We start from the raw sequence: 23,549 nt of genomic DNA on the forward strand, positions 1-23,549 counted from the left end.
TTCCCACCTCAGGCAAAAAAGACTAATCATGATAATGCTTTTGTCGCTTTGACTTCAACCCTGTCACAGACAACTTGGACCCTGTATGAAATGGATTTAAAAAGTTGTCCAAGTAAATTCTTGTAGAACCTTAATGAGATGTCCCTTGTTAAAGATCACTAATTCTAAATATATTTTTTTTATTTCTAAATACAAAAAAGATATATACAGCCTAGATAGATGGACATATTAGATAGATAGATAGATATGTAATACTTAAGTGCTACTTATAATATAGCCTACATATACTTATATATAGTGTAATAGTTATATAGTCTACACACACACACGTACACGCATATATATGTATGTCATATATATGTACATGTATATGTCATATATGTTGGCATATATCAGTACTACACTAAAGTCGCAGTACTGTTCACTGTACCCAGCAGCCTGCGGTGGCTGTGCACGCGCCTACATTTACCAGACGCCCGTGACGGTCCACTTCGAAGCGGATTTCATGAGCGACGTCGCTGGGAGCCAATCAGAGAGCAGAGCCGAGACATTTTGAAGGTCGGTCTGAGCTGATGTTAGATTGTGCTGAATATCATCTCGCCTGTCCTCTCACCGTTATAATATTCAGCCGGAGAACAGGTGCGTGCTGTGGCTGTGACGCCGTGTAGCGCTGACCGCATCCGCGTAGAGACGAATTGGGGACATTAATGGAGACTGGCTGTGTTCGCCGGTTTAATGCGGCTCAACTAGGCACACATATCCAGGAGTCCAAACAGGTACCACGAGAGGCTTTACTGGACGGACAGCACCACACTGCATTGTGGACTTCACCGTACTGAGATGGACTGTAACTTAGGTGGCGTTTCGAGACGCTGTGCGCTTACAGGAGGAATTCACCCGGTTTAATTTAGCCTCTACTAATTGTTCTGTGTATCGGGTCATGTTGTCTGCGTTCAACACGTTGCCTGAGCGCGAGGCTGGAGCAGGTCACTGGATCACTCCATCCATTATTTAGGTAAGCACAGAGTATCCTCATTTTGTGTCGCGTGCACACCTTTCATGGGGGATATAATGTCGCTGGTTTATGGCTTCACACGACATGACAGTGGATTAAATGGTGATGGTTATAATTTGATATTGCTTTAAATCAAGGTAACCATTTTAAGTATGAGTGAGAATGAGTGGTCATTAGCTGCTGATGTTACAGTGTTTTTATTATAGCTGATGTACATGCACATGAATGAGCCTGTCCTGTCAATACTGCCACAGTAAGTGGAATCTTTTGTGTTGTTTGGATGATAAAGAAGCTGCAGTCATTGGCCTAATGGGCTTATTGAGATCAGCTCTATAATCACCTCCTGTTCCTCACAGGGCTGGGTATAGATTGGCATTTTTCACTATTAGTGCCAATGCTAATATGGATCCAAACTTAAAGAAAAGAGAGAAATCATTTATCCCTTTCACAATGTTGACCAATGAGTGCCAACTTTCAAGTCTTTGATGCCACATACAGTTTGTTCTTTGCTCAAAAACTTATGTTTGACACTGCTACACTGCTTGTGACAGTAGAGATGCAGGAAACTGGAACACTGCTGATAGGTCTGACTCTTTGAAGTACCCATAAACAAGGCACTTAAATCAGCCAGTGTCAGTAGCAGAGAACAGTCTAGCTTTGTGTGTGATCACTTTTCTTTCAGCTTTGTCGTCACATTTCTGCAGCTCACATTACAGCCATGGTTCCAGTGTCAGGTCCAGTTGTTTTGCTGTGGACAGCAGTAAGGTAACAGTGTGGCTTAAAGCAGAAGCACTGGATGAATGAGGAACTTAACTCACCGCACAGGCATTTCACAACAAAGGGGAGTTGCTGACAATTAACTGTCACCTCATGAAGCAATTAATGCTGCCTGGTGGTTTACACTTGTCTCGGAAAATACTGGAAGAAGTGGAGGGACCTGTTTTTAGCACCGCGTACAGCAGGGGAGAAATATTCCTCTGTGCAGATGGTAAGACTAATTGACTCAGACTTCTTCGGACGAGACTCCAGCAAGCTGCCGGCAGCACGGTTGGTGGTACCAAACCCAAACATGTCTATGCTACTGACGCACCAAAGCAGATGGTTAGAGATGCAAACAGATATCATCATCAAGAATCATCATTGATCTGTCTACGGTGTGAGCTGCTGAGGTGATATGCTACACACACACACACACACACACACACACACACACACAGACGGACATGGATTTCAGCAGAGTTTTGCTGAGACTTTTTTTCTTGATTAGACTCATTACCTGGACGTCTACATCACAAACATCTACTTGGGTTAAAAGTCAGTGAATGTTGTTTGGATAATGTCTGACTGAAATCATCCGCCACGCCGTGATGCGAGTCTGAAGCTGTGGATGGAGGCGGATGGAGGCTGCCTTGTTTTTGAATGAGATAAGAGTTAGCCCAGGGCAGCAGTTTCAGACCCTGTGATGGACATTTAGACAGGGAGCGGAGAGGACAATGTGTGTGTGTGTGTGTGTGTGTGTGTGTGTGTGTGTGTGGAGAGCAAAATCATTACCATGCTGCAGGAGAAAGATAAGGAAATCTGTCAGATTCCCCACAGGAGGTGCTGCAGGCATTTTCCACTAGTTGTAGAACTAAAGGGTGGGGTTATACATACATGCATTCGCAATTAAATATATACTCATATGCACAAACCTATTTGTATCAGAAGGATATGTTACATTTGTTGGCTTTCATGCATCTCATGTACCACAACATTTTAGGTAATCTCCCTTTAGGATAAAGTAACATGTACTACACTGTGTGGTGCACTATATTGTAGCCTATATCTCTGTTATTGGTGCCTTCAAGGCTACTGGGTATTTGTGTTCGCCTCTCGGTGGCTGAAAGCATTTTTCCCCCCACATCATTCCACTTTCGTTCTGATTATACTTTCATAAGCCTTTTCAGTCAACAACAACCTATAATTTCAGTCAAGTAGAAATCCTGTTTGACAGAAAACGATGTTGTTTTTCATCAGAAATATTGCGGGGCATACATTCCATGCCAATGAGATATCTAACCTCCACAAATTGCCTCTGGTGTGAAAGCTTCCCAGATGGTCCGAGCAACACTGCTGATGAAGTGGGTGAAGTCTGTAAAGGGGAAATGAGCATTTACTCATCCTTTCAAATGGAAAAATGTGGAGGGTCTGGGGTCAATCCAATGTGGGAAAGTGGGATGTGACCTCCATTGGACCATCCCTGTCGTAAAGGTCTGCTTGACCAAACTGACACCTGTAAATCTCTTTAAAAAGAGACAGTGACGATAAGAAAAATCTAAAAAGGAATGTATTTTAGAGCTTTACGGCTAAATTATCAGGGACAATATATTGTCCGTTATTATTAAATTTACTTAACGTATGTCAGTATTGGCTTTTATGTGGGGCAATAATCAGAAAGAAACTGCATTACACAAATGCCAAACATATGTGTGAGGTAGTTTTTAAAACAGTGATCCCATTAAATACACTCTGAACTGTAAACTGTCCTGCTTAGTACATATCTTGGTCGCAATTGGAACGCACCAATCCAACTTTTTCCCTCCCAGTATAATTCTTGATACCTCAGCTCAGGGTATCTGCTAGGGTTGGGGGATGTGTCAGAATTTCGGTTTGTCTTAACATCGTTCTAACAATCACTGACTCTTGTTTGGTTGAAATAAGCCCTTAATTCACAGAGTTAAATGTGGAAATATGCTGGCTGTACATGCCTTTTTTCCACCCTGCCTGTTGAGCAGTGACTTTTACTAATTCTTCTTCATATGACAAAAACTGCCCCTGAACAACAAAACGACCAGCATTGCCCTCAGCCAATCACCGATATATTCCTCCAATCGCCCAACCCTAGTATCTGCCAATACTGATTTCTGATGTGAAACCAGTTCTGTCTTTTCCCTCAATACTAAAGCTGTGTACCTCTTTGCTGTGGAACTCACTGGGATCATTTCTGTGTGAGGTAACATGATACCAGGGATTGCTGTGGCACTACAAACTGAGTTGGCCACCCGCCAGGACTTAATGAATGTAACTGATCGTGGAAATGCCGAATTTTATGATTGACACCGTCAAAGCAGCTGTTTTCAGCGAGGAGCAGTCACATCTGCTCAATACAGAATCTGCTAAATATAGTTTAACCCTTAACCCCTGACCCACTGGGCACCCCATTATTAAATTTTTAGCTGTGCCCAGCAGCTCTATAGGGTGCTTTGCTGGCTGGTCGGTCCACAGACATTTTGCCACCCTTTGGCAGCCACAGTTTATGCCCTCAGAGGCTGAAATTTGGCATGAAGGTCAAGTGTGTACGTGTGGTCATGCCAATTGGTGAAAGTGGTGGAGGTGGAGTGGCGTGGCTGATCACAGAAAGCGATACGGATTCAAATGGATTCACAGACTTGCCCGAGATTTTGTGAAAAGACTAGGCATGACGGTGGTCAAAAGGGGGTAATGTGTGGATGCATACATGTACATAGTCGCAGCTATTACGAATTTACACCTGTTTAAGCTTTCAAACAAAGGGGTGAGGGAAAAAATGATTCAGAAATGTCAGTGACCAGAAATTTCAAACCCAGTTCTTGACATTATGATCGTCTGTAAGACCGAATGTTGCTTACGGCTGAACCTACTGGATGATGAAACGTAATGGATGTCATCATGTGCATCCTGCATCCATGTTCTAAGGCTGGGCTTCCATTTGTTACTCCTCATGTATTAGGAAAAGATATTGGAAGTAAATTATTCTACATTATCATTACAATTATGTATTAAAAATGGCAAGTAGTCACACAGGGAGAAAAACAAATCATATATAAATAAATAATTTGATGCATAGATAATTGTTTTATGATCACCTCCTAGCCCCGTGAATCCACCGCTGCTCAAGATGTCTAGTATTCTATCCTTTATTCTTTATTCTTTATTCTTTATTCAGGATCCTCATTAGTCATTACTGTAGAAAGGACTACTCTTCCTGGGGTCTACACAAAACACACAAACAAGACAAAATATTAAATTATGATCGTAGAAGATTCACAACATTGACAAAGTTAAATAGAAACCCAAGCAGAAGACAGCTATCTTACATTTACAGTGTCATCTCATCAATAGATCCCAAATGCAAACCAATAGAGCCCATAACCCAGGCTCATGAACTATATGTGACTGCATAAAACATAACCTTCACAAACATTACATCATATATTCTTTTTTGATAATTGCTATTCTTAGTTTCTTTTTTAAAAATCCTAAAAAAAATCCAGTATAGTTTAGGCATTACTGTATCTGTTAATCTTTTCACTTTTCCTTTCACTTCCTCTCCTTTTTCTTTTCTCCCTCCTCGTTTGTACACAAATTCAGTAGTTCCCTCATTAACATATTTACCTGCACATCTGTACCAGCTCTTACTCATAACCTGTGTTTTCTGTATCACTGTATCACAATATTTGTTTTGTGTCTGTGTCAGTATCTGTTGTCTGCTGATTGTGTTGCACCTGTGTCTGTCTGTTATTCAACCTTTTGTGTAATGTGACATTTTACTAATATAAAAATAGAAAAAGTGAAATAAATAAAGGAACTGGAAAGTGCTATGTCATCTGTGACTGTGTGGAGCTATGAAGTCTGGAGACGGTAACTAATCACTTTTTACACAAGACAAATATTGATCCACTTTAAATGTGGTTCACTCACAGATTTCGCTGACATCATGTTCCCTCCTACGCTGATTGTTTTAAATTGTCATAGCTTAATGATTGACTTTCATCCCGCATCTCAGCAGGAAGACGAAAATAATCATTCCTGTCGTCAGAAGCTTTGAAATCCCACCTTCTCATTTAGTGTTTTCTCTCTCCCATAGGATGACACCTCTCGATCACACCTGCTCGGTCTCCTCCTTGCTTCCTCACCCCATCTCCAGAGTTCAAACGCCCTGTCAGCAGACTGAGCGCTCCTGAGCACTCGCTGTGACCCGCTCTTGTTTGGCTTTCCTAGCTGACATCCCGGGGAGGTGATGCGGCGGTTTGTCTACTGTAAGGTGGTGCTGACCACCTCTTTAGTGTGGGTGCTGGTGGATGTGTTCTTGCTGCTCTACTTCAGCGAGTGTAACAAATGTGATGATAGGAAGGACCGCTCGCTGCTCCCTGCCCTGCGAGGTGAGTCCACACCACCGCTGCTGTTTCACCTTTCATTCACAGATTAGATGTGATGGGGCAGATAGTCTTCGGATGAACTTAGACACTTTATTTCCTCTCCATTTCCTACTCCCCTCTCTTTAGGTTTTGATGTGAGTTTTTCAGTTTTCAGGATTGGTTTTGTTTCTCCTTATAAAAAGTATGTCAAGGAGACAAAGGGGGTTACATTGAGTGAATTTTAAGACTTCTCAGAGAAAGATATTTTGGATTTCTAGGGCTTTAGTAGGTGTTTAAGGGGAATTTGTGATGTGTGTATGGGAGTTAGTCCAAAACTGCATTGAGAAATGATAGATTTTTGAGTATGTATAACTTTTTAGCTGCGACCAGCTAACTAAATGAAACAACTGAGTAAACATGCTTGAGATTTTAAACTTTGAAATGCATTTTTGGAGCAAAGACTGTGGTTTGTGCCCCATTTCTGCATTGGAATCACATAGGAAGGGATCCTGTCATGGCCAGTATGGACAGGAGGAACAATTACAGCAACCAAAAACTGTGTCCTGTCATTTATATTTCAGCTCTATACATCGATACACTGCTGTCAGGCTAATGTTACGAGCTAACTTTACCTAATTATAGCTGCTATTTTCTACCTGTTAGGTCCACCGTTCCCACAGGTCTGGTGAAGTGCCATTAAAAATCTGGGTCGTGGCTAAAAACACAGAGAAGTTGTCATAGCACAGTGTAGCTGCATCTAACCTGAATCATGTTTAACACAACACTTCAGTGTTTGACATCCAGATGGTGGTGGGGGTGGTGGGGTGTGTTGAGGCGAATAGGGGGGTAGTTGCCTATAGCAAAGAGGTTTATACCTGCTGAAGGGATTCACATAGCATGTCCAGACTTCAAAGAAACACACACCCCTATATGGATATACAGGCATACACTTACACACATACACACACACCATTTTGCCACGTCCCCTTTCATAACTCGAACTAGTTTTAAGGAAGGCATCATTTGACTGAGTGTGAGGTGTGTGTGTGTGTGTGTGTGTGTGTGTGTAAATGCGTGAACATGTGGAAACATATGTGTACGTCATCAAAGTTATTGTGAATTCAAGCTTGTTTAGAGAATTCTTTATCAAAAAATAATCATTTCTATATTAAAAATATGTGAGTATTTGTTCTTTAGAGAGACATTTCAATATCTGTTCATATTTTTGGCAATGACATTTCAAACCGCTTTAAGTTTCTGTACACACTATACAGTAAACTACATCTGGCACATTGTCTACCACTTTTGGTGTTATACTGTTTTTATGCATTCATTACAGTGAACTGTATTTTATATTTTCACAGTAAATGCAGGTGTAAGTGCAGATTGATTTGAAAAGATTTCTCTGCATTTCCGCTCAACAAAGTTGCAAATATGATAAAGATAGATACAGGCATGATGTTCACTGTAATGGATGAACCCATCTAATGTCAGAATTACATTTATATACAGCTAATTTAAAGGAGCAGTACATTTTGAGGGAAATGTTATAAACTGAAGTAAACCTAAAAGTAAACCATTTTCAACATTCATACACGTTACTGCTGTGGTCTAAAATAGCCCGACAATTTTACTAATTATGAAAAACCAAATTCAAAAGCTAGAGTGCTAAAACTCAACTTTGGCATCACAGGATATAAAGTCTGGAGCTGCTCCATAGACAGTGAATTGGAAAAGATGTTCTAGATGACACTGAGAGCACCCAGGGGAACATTCTGAGTATATGAGTCCATTATCTGTTTCACAACTGAGAGCACTACGATAGAATACAGCCCATTTGGGAATAAAAAAAGAAAAGCATCTTTTGGGTCCACAAATTCAGGCTCTCATCCATTGTCTGTGGAGCAGCTTCAGACTGTATATGTGACGATCACAAGTTTGAGACTTACTTCTCTTGTTTCTGGCTTTGAGAGATGTTCACAAATATTGACAGAACTTTTCGAGGCCATGGAAGTATCATATTTGAATTCTACATTTGGGTGTTTCCCTCTAACGTACCTGGCAAATTGTGAAAATGTTGACACCGAACATATCATCAAAATGTTCACAGACATAGGGATGCACCGATCCAGCTTTTTCAGTTTCGATACTGAACCCGATGCTGTGGCTTGTAGTTTCTACGAATAGACTTTAATATTTCACTGAAGTGCTTTGAACTGGGAGCACACAGCACAGGTAATAAAGATAAATACATTGTTGGTATTAATAGCACTTAATTGCCAAGCTGAGTGGAGTGTGTTGTGACGTATGTAAAGTGAGATCTCTCCTGATACAGCTTCTGCTTTCAGCCAGTCTCGACGACAGTGGTCTCAATTACATACATGTTTGTTTAGAATTACATGAAATGGAGCTTTGATTTAGTTTTTGTTTGTGATTCTGGGTGTGGAATTGTCAGGTTTCAGCACTATTATCACAAAACAACCAGGTTAATCAGCTAACTTGAGGCACCAATCTGCCTTTATCAATCCATCTTTAATGTTATATGCCAGTTAAAGAAAAGTGCAATTAGTCTTTGCAGAAGTTGTAACTCAGCTGCAGTCTATAAGTGAGGGAGACATGAACAGATGATTCCCTTTTTTGGGTCTCTGCATTTTTGATCCTGTAGAATCTAACTTTTGTTTGGCATCATCAAGTCAAACAAGCGTCAGCGTGTGGATATAAGCTGTAGACTTAAAACGTTCCATCATTTCACCAGGGTGTTAAACTTAATCTTCATCATCTGTCACAAATCCTATTAACAAGATGAAGTTCACTGAGAGGAAAACACTGCCTGAAAGGTCAGAAAAACAGTCTGTAGAAATTTGTCATCTTTAATTGATGACACCAATGTCACAAATAGATGATTTATGGTTATTCATGTATAAAATGCAAAAGCGTAGGTGTTATTGTAAGAGTTTTGTGATGTTGTGAATGTCTACCAGCGTAATGTGATTGTCTAATTAGACTAAAAAAGATCTACTTAATTTACCTGTGGTATGTACAGTAAGCTTGAAATGAATTGTGTGTCTGTGTGTTTGTTTGTGTGTGTGGGTGTTTGTTTGTGTATGAGACATCCACCTAAAGCACAGTAGCTGTTTAGCAGAGTTCATTTCCTCACATGCCCTGCAGTAAGCAGGTTTCTAAGAGGTCCGCTAAGCTGCTTTTAAGGTTAGATTGAGGCTGAGCTGCAAGCTACTGACACTGATTACAATACTGAAGTCTTACGTTACATTGAAGTTACTTTGAAATAGCTTAAATATGGTGATTTGGTGAAGATATGAGGTATTGAGAATATTCTCCAATACTGTTTTTCTATTGATGCTGCAGTTAGTTTAATCCTTTTTATTAAGCCTTGAACAGCCTACACTTAATAACATGCTATTCACATGTTAACTTTTTGATTGGTATCAGTTTAGCCCAAATTGATTATTATTTCAGCCATTTAATTAATTACCATTGAGTTAATGCTTTGTAGTCAAAGTGAATGGAATCCTCAAAGAAGCTTTTTTTTTTTTTTTTTTTCAATTTTTAGTCAACAATACAAAATATTAAAATCAAGTGACACTACACCACATGAAGTTGTTGTATACACATGCAGAAGATGCAGAGCTGAATTTATTACATTTCCTTTCACTTTTTTAGTCCTGTTTCTGGACACTTGACCAGTGTACATCAATTTTTTTTCTGTAGCTCCTACATATTTGTTGTTGTTCACAGTGACATAATTTTGTCCATAATTTTGTCTGCCATTTGCGTAGTGTTTTAGCCAGAAACTTCTGCCAACATGTTGATTAGAGTGGCTCTGACTGAACCATACAGTAAATATGGAGACTGTAAAACCAAAACAATGAGCAAAAAGAGGCTAAAATGTTACTAACCATAGTATGAGTTGCACAAGCCTATAGTTTGACACTATGGTTTGCAGCCAGTTTCTGCTCCATTGCATCGATTTTGGCCGGTGATCCCACACTGGTCATTACCAGGGTGATAATGATCTTTTAAAGAATGTCTGCCTTAAATGCCTGATTAGTGCGGGCACCCCTGACCTCATGTCAGTGTTTGTTAGTTTAACAATATTGAACTTTATGGCCAGTCGCTCCTCCTGCCCATTATGTTTATGGAAGGTTTTATGTTTGCTTGACATCCTAAGGTAAAGTTGTTTGTAGTGGTAGTAGTGCATTTGTAAAGATGTAAAGGGAAGGATGCTGCATAGATATGTGCTTTTCTGCAGCCTAAATATGTGCCGTACTCTGTCCTTCTTTGCATTTTATTATAACTAATTCACTTCCATAAAGTTGGTAAACTAGGCAAGGAAAAATTAAAGAAAACTCCATGCCGACAGTTTGTATTAATTAATTAATTAATCTTTTCTCAATCTATCTGATGCGAGAGTGACAGAGTGACAAAATCTACAATACAAACTTTTTTAATCAGTGAAATGTCTCTTTGATATACATACAGTCTTAAATTCACCCACTTCTTAGTGTTAGAGAGTTTTACTGACTAAGTTTAGTAGGAATGTTAGAAAAAACATTTAAAAATCTGTATTTTTGCTCTTTTCTGCTCACTTCAGATGTGCATGTTTTAATGTGGCTGAACCGACCATCTGTTACTGGACTAAGACCTGCACTCAGACAGCTACAGCTCCTTCTGTGAGCATTAATTAGACTTTCACTGGTGATCATCTAAAGTCAAAAAAAAAAATCACTGCCTGAAAGGGATAGTGTGGAGTTGAGGTTGTATGAGGTACTTATTAATAGTCTAAGTATTACCTACAGTAGATGGTGGTCACCAAATATTTTTACTGCTTTACCTTAACGTCAGACAAGGAACTGACGCCGCTGGCTGTGCTCTTGAAATCCAGACTCCATTGACAAAAACAGTCATTTTACCTCACAGAACACGTTGTTGGTCTACGGCTGCCTCAATTGGTTAGTTTGTTTGGGTTACTGTGTGACTTTGGTGTTTTAAGGGGTTATTTCACCAAAGTCACACAACAACACAAACAAACTTAATGATTTGGGCAGCGGCAGACCATCACCTCCTGTGCTTTGGTTTTCGTCAATGGAGTCTGGTAGCTTTCAAGAGACCAGGAATTTGTTTCAGGTTCAGTTTAGTTTCCCATTGCAAAAGTCTTGTCTGATGGTAAGGTAAAGCTGTGAAAATATTCTAAAAATAGCACAGACTTGAACTGATATAAGTGTTTTTTAGGTGACTAAAATACATATTGCTGCTGCCCCTGTTCACAGCAGGACATTGCTTAGCGTCCGTGGTGGTAGTCCTGCCTGCTTCTCCAAACTGGGGGTGTGCCAACCACCATCTACTGTAGTTAATACACTGACTATGGATAAGTATCCTGTACAGCCCACTTCAAAAAATCCAAAGTATCCCCTTAAAGCTACAACAATCAGTTCCTCTGCATTTGAAACTAATATGTCATAAGACTATTAACTGATCAATTGATTGAAAGTCAGTTAGTTTATGGAGACTAAATAGAATTGAACACTTTGATAATTTTCAGCATTATAAATTGGTAGAGTGTGTCCACAGCCGAACCATTGCATCACTGAAATGCACACAGAAGAAGAAAACAGAACTCAGTTCCTATTTTGTAACCATAGTCAGCCCCTTGAGTAGGCTGCGCATCACAAGGCAAAGCTACTGTATGTGCCACACATGATACATTTGAAAGAGAAATGTAATTCAACGATGGAGCAGGATTGCAGTGCACTTCTGCTGTAAATCACAGCATCTGTGTTTACTGTTGCAGTACGTATATACATACAATATTTTCCATCCTCAACATGATAAATTTCTGGGCTTTAGTTTGATTTTAGCTGCAGTGTTACTCCTAAAGATGTACTGAAGCATATTCATTAAAATTCATCAACAGTCATGAGGAATAATTACAACAGTGAGAACAAACACCTTTATTTATCAAGAGCATCATTTAAAGCAGGAATTTTCACTTATTCTTATGCCCATGAAGTAAGCCGTCTGTCATTCACATATCTCAGTCTGTTTGTATCACATATAGCTATATTTTATTGTGTATAATCTGCTATTAATTTAAATGTGATACCACAAGGTTGCATTAATGTTGCAGTGGCACACAGAGCTGAGGTAAGATGACACCTCGGGGTGTGCTGCAGAATGCATTCAGCTGTTTTTCAGAAGACAAAAATGTAATTCTTACTGTGAATTAGTGTTTAGAGATGTAACTCCCCTCCAGGTACTCATACCTTTGCAGATATACACTTAATGTCATACAAGACTTCTCATCTTAATTGCTTTGAATCTTTGTTCTTTGTGAAAGCATCGCCTCAGTGTTGCAGTTAGGCTGAAGGTGCACATCAGGGCAGCATAGTTGAACTCTGCAGGGCATTTTGTTCCCGGCCTGATGCGGTTTTGTGTTCAACAGGAGCTTCTCTGATATATAATGTAATGCCAGCTGGGTCAGACTCGCATGGAAGCAGTACGGGTAAAATGTATGAAGGAAAGAGAATGGCTCAAGCTTGTGATGGAGCCTCCAACTGTGCACCGCTACACAGGCCTTTTCCTACAACGTAATGAGAATGAAAAGAGCTAGAGGACAATCTGCATGCAGATTAGTGTTTGAGTCCACCTTGACAAGAGGATCAAAGAGTCCAGCTGAGCGCTCACAAGATACTTCAATAACCACACAGAGAAGGCTAACATGTAGCATATGTGGCAAATGTTGTTTAAAGAGTCTAGGGTTGCACATGTATTGCTAATTTTTCAGGAAAATGAGCGTATGAATCACGTAACGGACAGGTTGACAGAAAGACATGTGGCACTTTATTTTTGTTGAGCACTGAAATGTGAGTGATGGTGTCTCAGAAGACTCATTACCTGTGAGTGTGAGGGGAACCTTTTCACTGTAATTGTTTGAGATAAAGCTGCAGGCAAGGACATTGAATTAGATTGATTGATCCGAGGACAGGCAGAGCCACTGTTTTCTTCCCAGATGATCGTGGTCATCTTTTATAATGAATGTTCTGTGTCAGGGGGGAGAGTGTGTGTCGTGCTTGAAAATACCACAGAGAGTTTGTTTCCTGAGGCTCCTCTGATCTGTGCTTGCTTAGCAAAACCAGATTCATTTGAGCGTTCCTAGACTTTTTTTATTCAATCTGTTTGTATCATTTTATGGATGGATAACTTTGAAAGGATGAGCATGAGAAATGATGATTTACAGTCATAATGAAGGAGAAAAGTTGTTAATTAGTCACATATATTATTTCAGACTTGATGTAATTAGCTTCTGCAAGAAAAACAACTGGCTGCCGAATGCAGCACACGCATTCTGACAGTTGGTGTACAAATAACGAGTAACAGATGAAGTGAAAGGCTTTAAAACAAAACCCTCCTGTTAGCGAGGATTCAGAATTCAAATTACTTAAATGTGCCTTAGGGGCAATTTGTTTTACACACGGTAGTACAACACAAATATATAGAATAGCCTAAATTATGCACAATACAGCACAAGATCCGAGTCTCCCACACTGCCACCTTGAACCAAAGAAGAGGAGAAAAGAAGACACAATGACATAATATCCAGGGTTAAAGGTTGTTTTAAAAAACGAAGAGGAAATCTGTGTCTATTTGTGCTACCTCTATGGAGAGGTAGAACCCTTATACCCTAATGGAAGCATCTGGAACTCAGCATGTAAAGGATGCTAAGGATATTGAGGAAATCCTTGATGTTTCCCTTCACTGAATTGTTTCTTTTGTGACATAAACTACAGCCATCCCTGAAACCTACAAATAATACATGCTTTAGTGAAAACAAAGCTAAGAGTCTGCTAATATACTAGCAGCTCTGGCTGCACTAAGCCACAGCAGTACTTTGAGCTAAATGCTAATATAAGTTTGCCAACATACCCACAATGACAACGCTAACATGCTAATGTCTAGCGGATTGAATGTTTACCATGTTTTAGGGCTGGACGATTATGGCAAAAATAACAATCACGATTATTTTGATTGATATTGAAATCACGATTAATAAACATGATTATTCATTGATTTCAAAACTCCACCAAAACTCAACTTTAAATATAACTTAAAAGAACAGCCAGAAATAAATTAGTAACAAGTAAACAAGTAAAACAATTAAAAATAGTAATAGTAAATTAAAATAATAATAGCAATAAAAACAATAAATAAAAATAAATACTAGGGCTGACCCAAAAAAACGTCCCTAGAAGACTAGGGACGTTAGCGTGGCAGCCGACTAGTGCTAACGCTAACAGGAAAGCAGGTAAATAGCTAAACACAGCAGAGACAGAGAGTGAGTGAAAGACATTGCTAACTGCTAAACTAAGCCAAACTAAGTTGGCTGTTTAGGTTTTATTTCCTCGCCCCTGTGGCGAGTGAATCTGCCTGTAGTGAAACCGGGGCTAACCGGTGCTTCCTCTTCAGGCTCCGCTTCACAACAGCCAGTTAGCCTCCGCTAGCCTCCCAGCTAGCAGGGGCTAACCGGTGCTTCCTCCTCAGGCTCCACTTCACTCAGCTGCCAGCACAGCCAGTTAGCCTCTGCTAGCTTTCCAGCTAATGTTAGCCCCGGCTCTCTGTTTAGATCCAACCAGAGCACCGAGCACACTTTGTTTTGGTCTACAGACACTGCATAACAGCAAACCTAGTGGTGAAACGATTTTGCTTTTTGCCCCTTTAAACACTACTGCAACCAGCAACCAGAAGTGTTTTTTCATTATTAAGTTATTAACTTTTTTGAACTTTTTCCGCTCGTGTTGCCTTGGGGGGCAGACACAACAGGATGACAAACTTTGCAAACAATTTCCTTTTGCTCGACGTCCGTCAGCTTGAAGCCAAAATGTTTCCAGATGACTGAAGTTGTCCTACCTTTCTTCTCAACCAAAGGCTGCCTTTCTGTCATGTTCTCAATCGCTCACTCCACATATTATTGATCCACACACGTCACATGCTTGCTGCTGCTGCACATAACACAGGTGCATTCGCGGTGCTTTTCCAGCACAGGAAATTACATACACGTGTGGCGCATTAATCGTTTTTCTTCGATTATAATGTTTTTATGATCGTGAGAAGCCAAAATCGAAATCATGATTAAAATTCAATTAATCATCCAGCCCTACCATGTTTACCATCGTAGTTTAGTTTTAGTGCCTCAGTAAAGCTGAGGCTGATACAGATATTTAGTCATAGAGTATCGGACGAATACAAATTTTGAAAAGATATTGGCGTTAAATGAAAAGTTAGGGGATCACAAAAGTTATTGTAATTCAACTGGAGTCAAACATGAATGTCTGAACCAAATTACTGCAGACCATCCAATAGTTGCTGAGACATTTAAGGATTCAGTTTGTAGGATTTAAGGGGATATTTTGGCAGAAATTACATGCAGTATTAATAACTATGTTTTCAATAGTTTATAATTGCTTGAAACTATGAATCATGTTTTTGTTGACTTAGAATGAGCCGTTTACCTATGAAGTGGGTCTTCATCCATGGATTCAGCCATGTTGTTTCTACAGTAGCCCAGAACGGACAAACTAAACACTGGCTCTAGAGAGTGCTATTTGACTGTTTGTGTCGGCCGCTGTAGTTCTACACATTTGACACACAGTTTCCCTTGGTTGTAGTTTTCAGCCTCACCACTAGATGCCACTCAATCTTACACACTGGATCTTTAACTAAAAACAAAAAATGTCAACATCTAGGTTGCGCTTGAGGAAAAGTCAGGGGATTGTTTGAGTCATTAGGCTTTATCTTCGGGGGACCATGAACACAGTTTTTACAGCAATATATGTAACAGTTGCTGAGATATTTCAGTCTGGAACAAATTGGTATTCCAGTCGATGGACAATCCAAACAGCCTAGCAGCACGCATAAAATTGGAATAAAGGATTAACAATTAGTTGACAGAAGCTCCAGCAGCCTCTGCAGTTTTGACAGAGATACACATGGCACAAATATCAAAGTTTATCTTAAATGTAAACTGTGCTGCTTAAAGCAGCTGTGCGGAACTTTTTACCATTAATAAAACTGCCCCTAGTTCGTATCACCCCCCACCTTGAAGATCCGCATATTTATTTGAACCCAACCGCGACAAAAAAGCCTTTCTCTATATGGCTATTTAGCGTAGCCTCACTCGGGTCGGACACACAGCGGAAGTCAACAAACCAGAATACGGCACCCGATGCAGAAGTGATTCTGCTCGTCCGCAGCGGCCCGCAGCGATTAAACCACAGAAGAAGGAGCCGTGTTTACAGTGTTCTTCGAGAAAGCAGTACGCAACGGGCACTGCTGAACACATAACACCTAACAGGTTTACCATGTATCTATGAGGACTTGGTTGTACTTTTGATGTCATGGCGGATAACGAAGGAGCATCGTGTGAAATTATCTGTGACTGTGACCATGAACACAAATATACAGCAGGCAGTTGTCCTCAGTTTGTAAGAAATTCAGAGCTACACCAGAAGATTTATGAACAGGCCTTATTTTACTACTAATTTGTGTGTAACGTTAGCATGTTAGCATGTTTCCACTAATTACTTGGACTGACCTAACGTTAGTAGCGTTAGCTTTGCAAGCGAAGGCCGCAGGTAACAGCTTTGCTGTGTTAGGATTATGTTATGTCTTCACTGTGTATCTTCACATAAAAGAATACTCTGACGATTTGGGAGTTATGCCCTTTCTCTATCATTTTCATATTGAGACAACATGATCGATATCTTTTTTGTGTCTGTACATCCAGTGGCTGGGTCTCAGCGGTTAGCATTGCGCTTATAGGGGATCAGTACGTCCTGCGCTGTGATCCGCGGAGGGATACACCGGTGAGCAGGCACAGACGTAGCTTGTAAACAAAACTCAGCTGTTTATTTAGCCTAGCGCTATCTCCGGACTTTAGTAGCTGCAATGGACGACTTCTTGTAGTGGATGCAGATCCAGAGCCATACCTGTTTGAGCCGGAGTACACAGATGAAGAACTCCATGTGTTGCATGTTGAGCAGGCGAGAAGAGAGGCTGAATCCTCCGCTCCCTCGGTGCTACCATCGTTGGGGAGATATATCATCAGGAGGAAAACCGCCGCAGAGAGTGCATCACAAGGAATGAAAACTTTGCAGCAATCACTAATCCTGGTGTGACTGAAACTTTTTTTCATGTTCCTAAGATGAACTGGAAAAAACGCACCAGGCGTGCAGGAGCTGATGGACAGCTTTCAGTCGGGTGAGTAATATCGTCCGTGTTGTCTCTGTTTGCTTTTACCGAGTGACCTAGCGTACCTGTCCCAGAGCAGCTGTTGCTGACCGGTGTATCCCTCCGCAAGATGTACTGACTCTCTACAAGTGCCATGCTAACCACTGTCTCAATATGAAAATGATAGAGAAAGGGCAAATCGTCGGAGTATTCTTTTCACATAATAATGCAGACTCAGCAGATTACTTGCTAACTGTTTATTCCTCCTTACACCGAACGTACACGGCTGCTTCTCATTGTTTCCAGTAGCACAACAACGGTTACTACATTACCCAGAATAACTTGAGGCTCACACTACTACGGTAGCTCAAAATACACAACAGATTAGATTAGATCAGAACAGAAACACGACAGGAGAATTTACTGAGTAATTTTGCTGTTTCCACTAATTACTTGGACTGACCTGACTTTTGGAATTTTACGACACCAGGCTGTAGATGTCATACCGCTTCGACCAAAGGGGCCCTATAATCAACGAAAACGAAAAGTTCCACACAGCTGCTTTAAAAAATATTAATTTGTCCATTATTTTTTAACATTGAAGTTGTAACAAAAACATAGAAGTGTAGTAGGAAAGTGGGAATGACAGTTTGCCTTGTTATATCAAGGCCTGAGGACTTTCTCCTACAAAATTTACAAAGTATTCTGCTCTTTGCAGTTCTTCACATCTGATAGTAATGCTCCACACATTATTCAGTAATTCACTTTAACAGTCAGATTGAAATACTGTATAAATAATTTTACACTTCATGTATAATCTGTAGGATTAGTTGTTTATGTTGTAGTGAAGGCGAATATATCATATATTCATATGCTGTGTTTATCCATAGCTGTCGACTGATGGATTGGAGAGGCTCAGCATGTGTTTGATGGACACTTTATTCAGTCATCCAGCTCAGCTCTCGAGCTGCGTCCATCAGATTTAAGCCAGTGTCCAAATGGAGAGTGTCAGCAGCACCGTAAACAAAAGAGCAGGATCAGCTGAGGTTAACAATCCAGCAGACACCAGCCCGTCTCCATGAGGGGTCGCAGGGAATCCTCTTAACCTGGGACTGTGCAGCTAATGTGAAATGTGTGTCCCCCTTTCATGGAAATCACTGGCTCTGCTCAGAGAGATTATTAAAGAGAGCACAGTCATAAATCCGTGGGAGGTTATTTACCTTTGGTGAAGGGAGCTGGCTCTGTGTGGTGGTGGCAGCAACGACAGCAGTGCTGATGTTTTGCAGGCATTTGACTGTATAGCATATAGCTGAGAAGACCAGTAGTAACTCTAGAAAGGATTTTGCTTTCATACTACTTTTTCATCTATTAATACCGACGTTCTCCTAAATCTTCACATTCAAGACCTCATAATAGATTGAATTAAAATCAAATATAGCTGCCAGACTGTGCAGTGCTTAATACCCAGTCGGCCCGAGCTGCAGCATGCAGGAGAGAGCTTAAGCAGAAGTCTGTATTAAACGTCTGACACTGTTTCTCCACATCCACTGATGTGTGAGGAACCTTTACCAGTGCAAGTGAGAATGACATCACATTGTCTGTATGTGCAGTGTTATTAAGTGTTACGGAAGGGAATACGGCATGCTTTTTATATGTGCACACCTTGTACACAGCACAGTGCTGCCAGTACATGATCTGCTCTTTAAACACACAAGTTTGATACATGCACATTGATCTGGAAAATTACGCCTATCTAACGTTGCCTGGCTTTATGCCAGTAAAGAAAATTAAACTCTACAGAGTGTACAGAGATAGAAAGAGCATGCTTTGCCGCGCTCTCCGCAGCCTGAAGAGACTGATAATAAACTCTACCCAATGCTTTTATTATACAAAAGGGATCTCTCAGAATTTATCTGTTGTTCATTCCCTTTGTCATGGATCAAGTAAGATTAAAAAAAAAGGCCCGCATTTTTTTTTTTAGCAGATTATATATTAGGGCTGCAACTAACGACTATTTTGACTGTCGAATAATCATTTTTTTCATTTTTTATACAATTCAGGTAAACACTGGAAGTTTTTTATGGTTTTACATGATTTAATGAGAAATAAATGACTGATTGGCTCATTTACCATTAATTAATGGCTTTTGTAAAGCTCTTCGCTTTTAAATTTAGCTTGGTGTGGTTTTATGTGTTGGATATCTAAAAATAAAGACTGATTAATAGATGAATACTTTGAAAATAGGTCTTTAAATGAACTTTCCTGCTGATACAGAGGAATTTTCAACTGGAATCCAGTCCTGTCATTGTGTACTAAACAGGTTGCTATAGTAGGGCTGTACCCAAATATTCGAATATTCGTTTCTATGGGTAGGTATTCGTTATGAAGATTTGGTATTCGATATTCGTTTTTTTTTTATTTACTTTTTTTTTTTTTTTTATGTATTTTTTTTTTTTTTTTTTTTTTGTTACATTTTTTTTGGTGCTAAATGTAGTCTTTTTGTTGTTGGTAAATGTAGGTTATCAATAAAAATCAAAACTTTGCTTTGTTAAAAATGTGAAAAATATAGTATCCTACCAACTGAGCTTGTGCGCACGGCAGGCTTGAGCACATCCGTCTGAGGCTGTGGATCAATGCCAAGTTTTACCACTTTATCACTATTCCCTCTAACTTGTAGCTGTTTTTTCATTATCTTTTGAATTTAATATGAGTTATGGAAGCGTTTCTGTCAACGTTTGTTTCCCGCGTAAATTATTGTTTAAAATTTCAAGAAGTTTCTTTTGGAGTGCGTGACACAAGTGTGTTTTGAAAACGACCGCGGACTATCACCTGCTCAAAGCATCATTACCTGCGGATGCCATGACAGTAATAGATTATAAATTAATAGATTAGAATAATAATGTCAAAATACAGACTGATTTAACAGGCGATCACTGCTGCCCGACCCGCAGGTCCATTTGCAGGTCCCACGGGTTACGCATTGACCCACGCATCACTACTCAGCTCAGTCTATAAAGGCTGTACACAACAGTAAGGCTATAGACATTATGTTCTTCAGGCCGGCAGAACCAGCAGCGCATCGGCTCTACAGTGCACGGCACTGCTGATTAACCATTTTATTGCAGCACAGAGTGTCTGCCAGCAACCAATGACTTGCAGAGGCTTCCTACAACTTGTTTCAGCGGTTCCGATTCAATCAGAAGACAAATTAAACAGGATGACTAGCCAATGTGAAAATCAAAAGAAAGCATAGAATAATGTACTGAAGGAGACTGTTGTGCCATCACATTTTTTGTGGTTTGAGAGCAAAGATCCGGTCGCCACTGTGCAAAACTCCGCAATACACTTAGATTCGAAAAAACCCCGGAGGAGTGCTTTGCAAGGAGTCTTTGAAAGGAGCCGAGCCTAGCGTAAAACCGGAGAGAGCAGGCAGCAGCAACCCAATTTTGGCACACACATAGACAGAAGTCATAAATTACTTTGCGATTTACAAATTATCAAATTCTCCAGTGTTCTCTGAACTTGTGTTCTGTGCACTCACCACCCATGACATCAACACATTCTCTAGCCTTAAAGTTTAACGTTGCTTTAATGTTGCAGCATCTAAGATTGTAAAGTGGGGGCACATGTGAACAGGGTTGTTTTTTAAATTATAATTATCTGCTAACATGACTCTCTTCACTGGGCCGACTGCCAGCAACTTTTAAGGTGGAACGCTACCCTGTTATGTTACTAAATCCATGTGTTGATGACGTGAAACCATCAGCACACCTTAAATTCCTCTGTGACAACTTTGACCATCACTTTAGTTTTCATATGACATACACTTTTAGTAATGAGTGAATCTTCAAGTGTTTATATGTATTCATTTTGACCGAGTTATATTCTAATCGTCATGTGGAGAAAATAAAAAGCGTTGCGGAGCGTCGTTCCTGTGGGCTCCAGCAACACTAAACCCCTGAATTTGCCTGAGAAGGACTAAATACACAAATGCGGTATTTTTAAATATCCCATGGAGAGAGACTCTCACTGCAGCCTGTTTTATTTTGTCAGCGGGCAACTTCATTCTGTGGACGATAATCAAGGTGCAGACTTCCATCTGTGTCACAAGTGATGAGGAAATAAAGTGGGTGCTGGATGGAGAAGTGAGTGACAATAAGCCCGCCCACATATATAAGGTTACTGTTTGTGGTGGAAACGCTGGGGTCTTGGTACCATGTCTGAAGGGTTATTTTTGGTTCCAAAGGTACGTGTTTGGTGGAAATTTTAGCTAACTAACAAGCTAACTAACTTACAGAGAGGATTCTTTATCATCCAGAGTGCCAACGTGCCTCCTGTTAAGATGCTCCAGCATAACTGATGTGGTCTCATGTCAGGCAAGGTCAGCTTTGTAAATGCTACAGGTAACAACCTTTGTAGCCGAGTTAACACTAAATTTTCCCCACACATTGGAGGGTTTTGATTGTAAATGTGCTGCCATCATGCTGTTGTTTGCTTCACCCCATTAAGCTGCATCACTATCGTCATCAGACTGCTACTCACATTGCAGCCAATAATGTCAGTAAGTAGTCGACTATTAGGTTCGTTGGCAACTAATTTGCTCATCGATTTTTGTTGAATATGTTGATTAAACGTTGCAGCCCTATTATATATTTATATAAATGATCAAAGAAGTTAATTTCATATACATATACAGTTTGTACTAAGTAGATCATTCTTCTTCATTGAAGCTTACTTTGTAGTCAAAACAGCGCCATAATTATAATGTATTTGTTCAACTTTTGCACTCTTACCTCTGCCCCGAGTTCTTGAAAAACCATCACAACCTTTTTTTTCTCCACTGGTTAGAACAGGGCGCACAGCCAACAGACTGGGGTCAGGGAGGTCAGTCTGCACTCATTACTATCTGCCCCATTTAGAGAGGTGGTGTGGAGCATTTGTAATTTGGTGGTCTTATATAACGTAGTAGTTCCTCTTATATTGTTTCTTTATTAAAAATATGACTGAATAAGACTGTATATATAAAGTGATTTATTTTGCAGTGCAGTTTGCAATTAACTTCTCACCCCCTTGGAGAATAAAAAAATAAGGGGTTTGATTTCTCCTCACCTTTTTTTTTTGTCTTGCCTCTGCTGTGTTACAGCGGTAATGTCTCGGAGCCATGAGGGTCCAGGGGAGATGGGCAAGGCAGTAAACATCCCCAAGGACGACCAGGAGAAAATGAAGGAGCTCTTTAAGATTAACCAGTTCAATCTAATGGCCAGCGATATGATCGCACTCAACAGGAGTCTGCCGGACGTGAGGTTGGATGGGTGAGTAAGCTTGGGTGTCTTCCAGATGCATGCTGTGAATCACACTGCTGACCCTTTAACACCTACACAGGCATACAGACCAGACTAGCCTTGCACAGTCATCACCCTGCTCCTCCGCTGCCTGCAAAACTTTGGTACCTTTGATACCCATCACACATTGCAAGGCACTATGGTTTCTTTATGAAAGAGTTGACATTCTGGCTGATATTTTCAACTTTTGTCTTCTTTATTTCTTGGGATTTCACTCCTTGAAGAAGTATTTCACTGCTGGAAAATGGCCTTTTCATAAAACTGGGCTGTCTATGCTGTAGACAGAGGCAAATACTTTTGAAATTGGTAGTGTATGATGAGAGAAAACAGAAACAAAGGACTGTGGCATTTGCTTTTTTGCACAATAGGTAGAAAACCTACAACTACCACAATGCACTGCATCACACTAGACCAATAAATGCTCCCACTGATGCGAGCGTGGCCGTTTTTCCACAGGAAACAACATGGCAACCAGTTGCTAACAAATGATCTTCAAGTACATTTAAACAATAGGCTAAATATACTGCTTTGTTTTACCACTGATTTTAGTTTTTTAGCCTCCGTTTTACAATACAGTATGGCGCCCACTTCCTGCTCACAAACTCTCATATTACTGCCAAACAGTGCACTCAAATATGTTTATGAAGAAGAAAAAAGAGCGAGAAATATACAGGCAAACAGAATCTTGGTTTGTATTTGATTAGCTTTGCCTAGTTTTACTACTCTGAGTTTGAGAAAGCCACAGAGAGGAAGAGGCTACAGTATACTCTTTGTGTCTGTTGTGGCAGACATACA

The 23,549-nt window shown here is 40.2% G+C and overlaps 1 protein-coding gene across 2 annotated transcripts in view; it reads left to right on the forward strand.

Moving 5' to 3' along the window:
- The first annotated feature begins 573 nt into the window (after positions 1 to 573).
- Positions 574 to 23,549, forward strand: part of galnt13 (UDP-N-acetyl-alpha-D-galactosamine:polypeptide N-acetylgalactosaminyltransferase 13) — a 59,105-nt gene continuing 36,129 nt past the window's right edge. For both annotated transcript variants that reach the window (XM_049594692.1, XM_049594693.1), the window contains exons 1-3: positions 574 to 1,015; positions 5,901 to 6,195; positions 22,556 to 22,724. In XM_049594692.1, coding sequence (XP_049450649.1) covers positions 6,054 to 6,195; positions 22,556 to 22,724 — 311 coding nt within the window. In that variant the 5' untranslated portion in view covers positions 574 to 1,015; positions 5,901 to 6,053. The remainder of the gene's footprint in view (positions 1,016 to 5,900; positions 6,196 to 22,555; positions 22,725 to 23,549) is intronic.

This window comes from Epinephelus fuscoguttatus, linkage group LG13, assembly GCF_011397635.1.
Source record: "Epinephelus fuscoguttatus linkage group LG13, E.fuscoguttatus.final_Chr_v1".
Taxonomy (NCBI): Eukaryota; Metazoa; Chordata; class Actinopteri; order Perciformes; family Serranidae; genus Epinephelus; species Epinephelus fuscoguttatus.